The sequence below is a fragment of the Mesitornis unicolor genome, unplaced genomic scaffold (assembly GCF_000695765.1).
Source record: "Mesitornis unicolor isolate BGI_N332 unplaced genomic scaffold, ASM69576v1 scaffold26624, whole genome shotgun sequence".
Lineage (NCBI taxonomy): Eukaryota > Metazoa > Chordata > Aves > Mesitornithiformes > Mesitornithidae > Mesitornis > Mesitornis unicolor.
The window spans coordinates 925-11,090 of record NW_010179771.1 but is presented as its reverse complement, the minus strand read 5'-3'; the positions used below and the strand labels follow the sequence as shown (position 1 = coordinate 11,090).

General features: G+C 60.7%; 1 protein-coding gene across 1 annotated transcript; it reads left to right on the top strand.

The window, feature by feature from the left end:
- Nucleotides 1-1,422: 1,422 nt before the first annotated feature.
- On the top strand, nucleotides 1,423-9,793 carry AP3B2 (adaptor-related protein complex 3, beta 2 subunit; the record flags this gene model as incomplete). Its single annotated transcript, XM_010182901.1, has 26 exons — nucleotides 1,423-1,500; nucleotides 1,612-1,686; nucleotides 1,822-1,917; nucleotides 2,003-2,163; nucleotides 2,316-2,382; nucleotides 2,986-3,168; nucleotides 3,266-3,442; nucleotides 3,651-3,748; nucleotides 4,038-4,092; nucleotides 4,246-4,317; nucleotides 4,486-4,548; nucleotides 4,775-4,907; nucleotides 4,990-5,099; nucleotides 5,175-5,351; nucleotides 5,436-5,622; nucleotides 5,724-5,842; nucleotides 6,061-6,172; nucleotides 6,535-6,718; nucleotides 6,797-6,965; nucleotides 7,055-7,109; nucleotides 7,526-7,632; nucleotides 7,731-7,962; nucleotides 8,084-8,168; nucleotides 8,714-8,811; nucleotides 9,274-9,412; nucleotides 9,643-9,793. Coding segments are annotated over 26 exons (3,183 nt in total), but the record flags the coding sequence as incomplete, so codon positions are not given.
- Nucleotides 9,794-10,166: the final 373 nt, after the last annotated feature.

The following is a 10,166-nucleotide window of genomic DNA, read 5'->3' as shown; positions in this document are numbered from 1 at the left end:
TTCCCCAGCACTGTCTCCCAGGCTGGCAGCGTCCTTCAGCCCTGAGCACCCTGCCAGTATGGCTAGGTCCCCTCAATGACCTGTCATCAGTGTCCCCCCATCCCTGCCTGTCTGGTAATATCCCCCAGTTTGGCCAGGTCCCCTCGTCAGTGAATCCCTGGCAGTGTCCCCCAGTCTGGCAGTGGCCCTTCATCCCTGACCCCACAGCAGTGTCCCCATCACCTGTGCACTGCCCTTCCCCGGAGCCCATCCTTTTGTGGCCACACCAGGGCTCTCACTGTCCCTATGAGCAGTGCATGGTGCATGAGGCAAGAGGAATGCCAACCAAGTGCCACCCCATCACCCAGGTGTGAATCCCATCATGATAGGTGGGGTCCCAGCCCAATGCTAAGCCACTCAAACCACCCAGGGAAGGATCTCCCTGCAATGTCCCCAAGCCTCAGCTGCAGGACGGGTGTCACTTGAGACGTGACACCTAGGGGTGGTCTCGTCCAGCTGCAACCCAACCCCAGTGTCAGGTTTCAGCTGGTGGTGCCAGGAGGAGGAGCGGGGCCACAGCCCTGTCAGTGTCCCCAGGGCCACCACCCCCAGCTGAAGCCATGCTGTCTCTGCCACCGGTGCAGAAGCTGCTGCGGCAGCTACCAGCGGGGCCGGCCAGGCAGCCGAAAACACCAGTGGGTGGTGACACAGCTGAGGAGGTGACAAGTCCGGTGCTGGCCACCGAGGCTGGTCAACCTGCCTGAGCTGCATCCGCTCGCCAGCCCTGAGCCTGTGGTGGCCACTGGCACCAGGCCACCACCGCGGTAAGACCCCCCCAGGGACCGCCCCCTGGGACCTCTGGCGATGGTGGCTCTAGCCAAACATCATTCAATGGGTGCCACCTCCAGCTTCTGTGGGTGGACACAGCCTTGCAGGTCCCCCCTGGTTTGGTGGGGATGGATGTTCCTTAGAAGAGGGGACAGTAGTGGCATTTTCGCAGCCAAGGGAGGGGATCAGGGAAGGGCTCTGTTTTGGGGCACACCGGCACATCCATGCCATCATGCCCAGGAGGGGACAAAGGACACCCAGCCAAGCTGGGCTGGGAACCGGGATGGAGCCACTGATGGATGGTTGCTCCCTGGAAAGCGATTTGGGGACGTCCTAGGGTGACAACCACAGCTGGGCTGGGACGGGGTCCTTGTTCCAGTGCCTGGGACAGGGGCAGAGCTGGGTGCCACCACCACACCAGTCCCTCTGGCTCCTCTTTCACCTGGATGTAACGCGACTCCTGTCCCCATAAATATTGCATGGCAAAGGGTTGGGTTGCCAGCCTGATGGCAGGCTGGGAGCAAAATAAAAAAGGATTAAAATGACTAAAAATGTGTACAAATGGCTCAGAATGGGTAAAAACGGGATTTATTTTTTTTTCTCCTGGCATGGCGCAGACATGATGACCTCAAGGAAATGCTTGATAGCAACAAGGATTCGCTCAAGCTGGAGGCCATGAAGAGGATCGTAGCGGTGGGTGTTGCTGTGACCGGTGGGGACCACTGCCGGTGCCAAGCTGTGCCATGCTGTGCTGTGCCATGCCATGCTGGCTGCCTGGTGTCACGCTGCTCCTTTACCCCCTAGATGATAGCCCGAGGTAAAAACGCCTCTGACCTCTTCCCAGCTGTGGTAAAAAATGTCGCCTGCAAGAACATTGAGGTAAGAAAGGTCTTGGGTGGCCCTGGTGACACTCATCGGTGTCCCCAGGGTCTGGCACCTCCCTTGCAGGAGGGTTTTGGGGATGGGATGGGTTTTAGGGGACTCTAAGGTGGCCCCGCCACCTTCACCTCACAGGTGAAGAAGCTGGTGTACGTCTACCTGGTGCGATACGCAGAGGAGCAGCAGGATCTGGCCCTGCTCTCCATCTCCACCTTCCAGCGAGGACTCAAGGTGGGTCGGTTTGGGGACCCAGGGAGGAGTAGAGGGGCAGTGAGTCCCCCACAGCCATGCAGAAGCCCCCCGCCTGTCTCCACAGGACCCTAATCAGCTGATCCGCGCCAGTGCCCTGCGGGTCCTCTCCAGCATCCGTGTGCCCATCATCGTGCCCATCATGATGTTGGCCATCAAGGAGGCCGCCTCGGATATGTCCCCATACGTGCGCAAGACGGCCGCCCATGCCATCCCCAAGCTCTACAGGTAGCATGGGGGCTGGCTGCTAAATTTTGGGGGGTACAAATAGGGGCCCAATGCTGGGGTTTCGGCTGCTTGGTGCAAGCAGGAACAGGCAGGGATGGAGGGGTTGGAGGGTAATTTGGTCCCACCATGTCCACCCTATTCTCCCCTCACAGCCTCGACTCGGATCAAAAGGACCAGCTCATCGAAGTGATCGAGAAACTGCTGGCAGACAAGACCACAGTGAGTTGGGTGTCACGTCTCCCCTGCCCCTAAACCTGGGGACATCACTGGCTCCGCTGACCCAGCGTCCTCATGGGGATGCAGATATCCCCACCAAACTGGTGTTCTTATGGGGATGTAGCCATCCATGCCTTGTAGTTACGCTGCTGTTCCCACCGAGCCAGCATCCTCACAGAGATGCCACCATCCCCACTAATATGGCATCCTCATGGGGATGCAGATATCCCCATCAAACTGGTGTTCTTATGGGGATGTAGCCATCCATGCCTTGCAGTTACGCTGCTATTCCCACCGAGCCAGCATCCTCACAGAGATGCCACCATCCCCACTAATATGGCATCCTCATGGGGATGCAGATATCCCCATCAAACTGGTGTTCTTATGGGGATGTAGCCATCCATGCCTTGCAGTTACGCTGCTATTCCCACCGAGCCAGCATCCTCACAGAGATGCCACCATCCCCACTAATATGGCATCCTCATGGGGATGCCACTGTCCCCACTGATCCAGGATCATCATAGGGATGCCACCATCCCCACCAAATCGGCATCCTCATGGGGATGCCACCACCCCAGTGAGTCACCCTGAGCTTTTCCTCCCCAGCTGGTGGCCGGCAGCGTGGTGATGGCATTCGAGGAGGTCTGCCCAGAGCGCATTGACCTCATCCACAAGAATTACCGCAAGCTCTGCAACCTGCTCATTGATGTGGAGGAGTGGGGGCAGGTGGTCATCATCAACATGCTGACCCGCTACGCACGCACCCAGTTCCTCAGCCCCAACCAGAACGTGAGTGCGGGAGCCTTGGGGTGCCCTGGGAGCCCCTGAGGAGGTGGGGGAAGGAGAGTGCTGTTGGGAGGGTGCAAAACATCCCATCTACTTGCAGGAGTCCTTGCTGGAGGAGAGCACTGAGAAAGCTTTCTATGGCTCTGAGGAGGAGGACACCAAGGACGCCAAGGTGGAGGCAGCCTCGTTGGCCAAGCGCAAGCCCTACGTCATGGACCCCGACCACCGCCTTCTCCTGCGCAACACCAAGCCCCTGCTGCAGAGCCGCAATGCTGCAGTGAGTCCCCCACTCCAGCCCTGACCATCTCCAGAGGCCACCAATGGTGTTCATCAAGGATCTATCAGGGTGCTTGAGGGACACCCAGGTCTGGGTGTCCCCAGGGATGGGCTTCCTCCAGGAGCTGCTGGGTGGGACTCTGGGGGACATAGCCATCCCTCGGGGTGTCCCCATGCCCACCAGGTGACGCTCAGGTGTCTCCCCGCAGGTGGTGATGGCTGTGGCACAGCTCTACTTCCACCTGGCACCCAAGGCAGAGGTTGGTGTCATCGCCAAGGCGCTGGTGCGGCTCCTGCGGAGTCACAGGTCTGTGGCACCTAGGTCATGGTGGTCCTCTACCCTGCCACCTTGGTTGGTGGGACCCACAGGGAGCCCCAAGACCTTGGGACAGACCCCCAAAAAGCTCATCCCTGCAGGGACATCGGATTGGGGCAAATTGCCAAAAAAGAGCATTTCTTGGCCTGGCCCAGCCCAGACATGGGGTGGCCATGTGTGGTGGCACCAGCCTGGTCGTGGGTCCTGCTGTCTTCACAGGGATGTGCTGGAGGGGTCCAGCCCAGCCCTGCTGATGGTGGTCCCCTCTTTGTCCCCACAGTGAGGTGCAGTATGTTGTGCTGCAGAATGTGGCCACCATGTCCATCAAACGGCGGGTGAGTCTCAGACTTGATGTGGGAGGAGTTGGCCCTGTTGACTCTGGAGCGGAATGAGGGCTAGCCAGCAGGTTCATCAGGACCAGCTGCCTGCGGGTGGCCTCAGCAAGGGGGGGACAGGGATGGCACTAATGCCACTGGCTCTGCATGCAGGGGATGTTTGAGCCCTACCTGAAGAGCTTCTACATCCGCTCCACGGACCCCACGCAGATCAAGATCCTCAAGGTGAGCTGGAAACACCCAGCAGAACCCATCACTGGTGGCTTTGAGGCTTCATGGAGCCCTTTCCCGTGGGGCAGCTGTCCTCCATGCCCTGGGGAACAGGAAGATGGCAAGGACCCTGTGTCCTGGTACCATGCCCCCATCCTGCCCATCTCCTCCTCTTTCCTGCAGCTGGAAGTCCTCACCAACCTGGCCAATGAAACCAACATCTCCACCATCCTGCGGGAGTTCCAGGTATGCCATGGCCATATTGATGTCACCAGGGTGCCACTCTGGCATGGCTCTGGGTGCCAAAACACCACCATGGAGGGAACGGAGGAGAGCCCCATCAGGAGTAGGCTGAGGCCATGCCAACCCCATGGGTGGCTCCAAAGAGCTTCAACATGTGACCACCACATGGGGGGATGCCCGGTACTGGCATGCAGGTGACATGTCATGTGTCCCCCCCATGCCTGTGCAGACCTACATCCGCAGCATGGACAAAGACTTTGTGGCAGCCACCATCCAAGCCATAGGGCGCTGCGCCACCAACATTGGGAAGGTGCGGGATACCTGCCTCAACGGCCTGGTCCAGCTCCTCTCCAATCGGGATGGTTAGTGCACACGGTGGGGGTGGAACGGGGGCTCCATCACTCTTGGAGCAGGATCCCACTGAGGCGAGGTCTCTGCCCGCAGAGCTGGTGGTGGCTGAATCCGTGGTGGTCATCAAAAAGCTGCTGCAGATGCAGCCGGCCCAGCACAGTGAGATCATCAAGCACATGGCCAAGCTCACCGACAACATCCAGGTGGGTTGGGGCGTTGCATGGCCCCAAGGACCAGGGGGTTGGCCGCGGTGCCATGTGCCCAGGGGTGTTTTGCAGGTGCCAATGGCGCGGGCCAGCATCTTGTGGCTCATCGGCGAGTACTGTGAGCACGTGCCCAAGATTGCACCCGATGTGCTGCGCAAGATGGCCAAGTCCTTCACCAATGAGGAGGACATCGTCAAGCTGCAGGTCATCAACCTGGCAGCCAAGCTCTACCTGACTAACTCCAAGCAGGTACCAGAGATGTGGCCTAATGGCGTGCCTCAGTTTCCCCATCGGGGAGAGAGAGGCTAGCCCTGAGCATGTCCCCTGGTGCAGAGCAAGCTGCTGACCCAGTACGTCCTCAACTTGGCCAAGTATGACCAGAACTATGACATTCGTGACCGGGCTCGCTTTATCCGCCAACTCATTGTGCCCACCGAGAAGAGTGGAGCCCTCAACAAGTACGCCAAGAAGCTCTTCCTGGCCCAAAAACCTGCTCCCATCTTGGAGTCCTCTTTCAAAGGTACCCACCCCTGGTCACAGGGCACAGGGACACAGGGCCAGCTGTCACTACAGTGTTGCATGGCTGTCCCTGAGCTGCTGCCACCTCTTGCCTCGCTGTAGATCGGGACCATTTCCAGCTGGGCTCCTTGTCCCACCTCCTCAATGCCAAGGCTGTGGGCTACCAGGAGCTGCCTGACTGGCCAGACGAGGCCCCCGACCCCTCCGTGAGGAACGTGGAGGTGTGTGGAGCACCCTGGGGTGCATGTTGGGGCCGAGGTGGGGACATCGCCTTAGGGTTTTGGGAGAGCCTCAGAAGATGCCCAGGTGCTGCTCAGTTGCCCCATGTCCCCTCTCTGGTACCCACGCACCTGGCTGGGGATAGAAGGGGGGCAAGGGCAGCAATTTGAGCCCCCCACCCATGGGCGATGGCCCTGCTCCATCAACCCTATGCCAGCAGGTTCCTGAGTGGACCAAGTGCACCAGCCGGGAGAAGAGGAAGGAGAAGGTGGAGAAACCTTTCTACTCTGACTCAGAGGGCGAATCAGGGCCCACAGAGTCCGCGGACAGTGGTGAGGACCTAGTGGCATGGCAGGGCATGGGGCAGGGGTCACTGTGGTGCGGCATGGGGCAGGAGCCACCATGATAGGGCATCAGGCAGAGGATACCATGTTGGGGCATGGGACAAGTGCCACCACGATGGGGAATGGGGCAGATGACACCATGGTGGGCTTGGGGCAAGAGCTGCCATGATGGGGCATCAAGGAGGGAACACCATGGTGGGGCATGGGGCAGGTGCCACAATGGCAGGGCATCAGGAAGGTGACTCTGCGGTGGGAACATTCTGTCATGGTGGGGACATGGTGGGGGACATGGAGGGATGTGGCAGGAGGATGCAGGAGGACACAGCAGGGCTGAGCTGTGCCCCCCGCAGAGCCTGAGTCTGTCAGCGAGAGCAGCAGCAGCAGCAGCTCCAGCAGCTCCAGCTCTGGCAGTGAGGAGGAAGAGGAGGAAGGCAGCGGGGAGCAGTCAGAGGACAAGGAGGAGGAAGAGGAGAAGACGAAGAAGAGGAAGGAGAAGGAAGGCTCCCGAAAGGCAGCCCCAGGGATCGTGGGCAGGTACCCTCCAGGAAGGTAGATGGGGTGCCCCCAGCTGAACACCTGCCCCGGCCCCCCTGAGTCAGGCTCTCCCCACAGCCCCAGTGAGGAAGAGGAGGAGGAGGAGGAGGCAAAGAAGGCCAAGAAGAAGGCAGCACCGCAGGGGAGGAAGGGCCATGCTGAGATCTCATCAGAGGAGGCCAGCGCCTCCGAGAGCAGCTCCTCAGGCTCCGACTCAGGCTCCGAGGTGGAGGCCAAGCGGAGGAAGGCGGTGAGGGCCAGGCAGGGGTGGGAGGAGGCAACGTGGGGACTCCCAGACCCCGAATTCACACCCTCTGTCTCTCTGCCCCCTTGCAGCCCCCCAGCAGCAGGGCCCACCCCAAGGAGATCTCCCTGCTCGACCTGGATGACTGTGAGTGGCTGCCTGGGGCACATGAGATGGCTGTCGTGATGACACTGGGGAAACTGAGGCACAGGCGCCCACCCTGATGAGGGCAGGGTCCCATGGGTCCCACGGAGGCTGCTGAGCTGGGACAGGGACCAGTGAGAGGTCCTTGTCCCCAGAAGATGGCCCTGGGGCAGGTGGCTGTGCCAGTGGGGCTGTCCTCATGCACATGTGGCACTAGGGCTATGCCACCGGGGCTGTCCCCATAGGGTTGTCCCCATGGGAAAATGCCAAGGCTGTCCCCATGGGGCTGTGTCACTGAGGCTGTCCCTGTGAGGCTGTCCCCATGGGGCTATGCCACTGGGATGTCCCCACAGGGCTGTCCCCATGGGGCTATGGCTCATCAGAGCTCTGTTAACCCTTTCCTCACCTTCACTCTGCAGTCACCCCCCCTCCTCCCCAGTCCGTCCCCTCCAGCAGCATCGTCTCCACCAGCCTGGTGACCGACCTGGAGGGCCTCATGCTCACCGACACCTCCCTGGCACCCGCTGTAAGTGTCCCCTACATCCTTCCCGGGGTGCTCTTGGGACCCCTGCCACCTGCGGGGAGGGCGTCAGCACCCCATACCGGTCCCTTGGACCCTCGCAGCTGCTGAGCCCAGCATTCGGCACGGTGAGGACCTATGAGCTGCTGCACCGCATGGCGGGCGAAGGGCTCTCAGTCGAGTACTGCTTCAGCCGTCGGCCCTTCCCTGGGGACCCCCACATGGTGGCTGTCCAGATCCAGATCTCCAACAACACCGACGCCGAGGTGAAGAGCCTGCGGGTCAGTGAGCCCAAGCTGCTCGCCGGCATGCGGATCCAGGAGTTCCCCGAGATCGGTACAGCATGGCACGGCATGGCCACGGTGCTGTGGGGTGGACAGGGACAGGGGTTGGCTAGTGGAGGGGACATGGGATGTGGTGGCAGGCCTGGGACACGGTGGCAGCCCTGTGGTTTCAGAGTGCCTGGCACCTGGGGACACAGCCAACGTGGTGATGGGCATCGACTTCTGTGACTCCACCCAGGCGGCCAACTTCCAGCTGTGGTAAGTGCCTGGCAGCAGATAGGACAGGACGGGTGTCCCAGGGGCTGGGGACAGCGTGGGATGCTCCAAGGGTGGGGGACAGTGAGGCAAGGCATGGGTGCTCCAGGGCATGGGCACCAACATCCCTCCAAAGGACATGGGGCAGGAGGGGACAAATGGACAGGGCACGGGGACACAGGACCTCCCCCCAGGACATTGGGGCCAGCCAGCCAGGCACCAACATCCTTTCAGGGGACAGAGGACAGCAAGATAGGGTATGGGGTGCCTCAGGAGACAACAGGACAGGCCCCAGGGTCCTTCCAGGGGAGGGAGGACACAGGGATGGCCACAGGGTGGTTGGGAGACAGCAGGACAGGCACCAGGGCCCTTGCAGAGGACAAGGAAGTGGCAGCAGACCCAGGTCCAGACTGATGGGTTTCCCTAATGCCAAAGCCTGTTGTGCCTCAGTTTCCCTTCAGCTGCCTCCTGCCCAGGACAGGGACACGGGGGGGCGGGATGACACAACTTTTTGAGCAGATGTCCCCTTCACCTGTCTGTCTCCCCAGCACCCACACGCGCCACTTCTACGTCTCCATCCAGCCGCCTGTGGGGGAGCTCATGGCCCCCATCTTCATGAGTGAGAACGAGTTCAAGAAGGAGCAGGGTGAGTGGAGAACAGGGTCGGGGATGGGGACAGGGCAGCGCATGGGCACCCACCGCCCCAGTGCCAACACTCACCCCCCTCATTTTGTCCCTTCTGCCGCCCTCGCTGTGGTCCTAGATCACCTTGCGTGGCCAGGCGAGGGTAAGTGGCCACTGGGCCAGCCCCTAGAGTAGCTCTGCTCCCCTCAGCCTCCTCCTGTACTCCAGGGATGTGGCTGCTGCTACTGAGCAGCGACGCAGGAACGAGCCCAGGAACGGTCATGGAAGAAGGGTTTTCCCAAATTAGTCTCTGCAAGACTGGAGAGAAGCAAGCAGGGCAGCTAGTTCGGGGTGTGGGGACCCACATGCAGGGAGCTGGCAGCTGGAGGGGCTTGGTTTGGGGACAGCAAAAAGGGACCCAGCAGGGACACAGCCACAGCATGAGTGGCCGGAGATAGGCAGATGCCTCTGCTGCCTGCTCCAGGGAAGCTGACAGGCATGAGCGAGATCACGGAGAAGCTGACGCTGCCTGAGAAATGCCAGAGTGACCACGCCATCGTCCAGCAAGTGACCTCAACTGCCAACGTGGGCCGCGTGCCCTGCGGTGCCGACAATGAGTACAGGTAGCCGGACCTCAACACGGGACCAGGCAGGTGCTGTCACCTCCCTGGTCCCACACAAATGACAGTGGGGAAACTCAGGGCTTCCTTTAGGACAAGGAGCCTACATGAACCCACACATGATGGTAGCTGTTGGTGGCAAATGCCTCCCTGGTCACCACCGGAGCATCACAGGGGATGGGAGGGTGACAGGGGGACAGCTTGCCCTGAAGCCCCATGTTTGCCGGCACCAGGTTTGCAGCCAAGACAGTGACCAGTGGGAGCCTGGTGCTCATCACCTTGGAGCAACGGGAGAGCAGCATGGCCCAGCTGACGGTCAACAGTGAGAAGATGGTTATCGGCACCATGCTGGTGAAGGACATCGTCCAAGCCCTGGCACAGTGATGGCCAGGCCCCACCACACCCATGGCCCTGCCCTCGCACCCCCCTCTGCCCCGCACTGCTCCCCAAAACACTCCCTGCTCCAATTTCTGACAGGTTATGCCCTGCCTCGAGCCCCAGAGGGGCAGCAGGCAGCGACCTTCAGGCTGGCTTCGCCACTTGGAGGAAGGAGCAGGACAGGGCAGATGGGACACAGGGCAATGTTCCACTCGGGGAGGACATCTGAAGCACAGCATGCTTCCAGCCCCCACCCCCTCGCCCCCATCTCCCAGTGTAACCCCTATTTATTATGGCCAGGATGTCCCAATAAAGCTCTTCTTGAACCTGCCCCCTTCCCCTCCTCTGCTCTGTGTGCCCCAAACGATCTCCACACCAG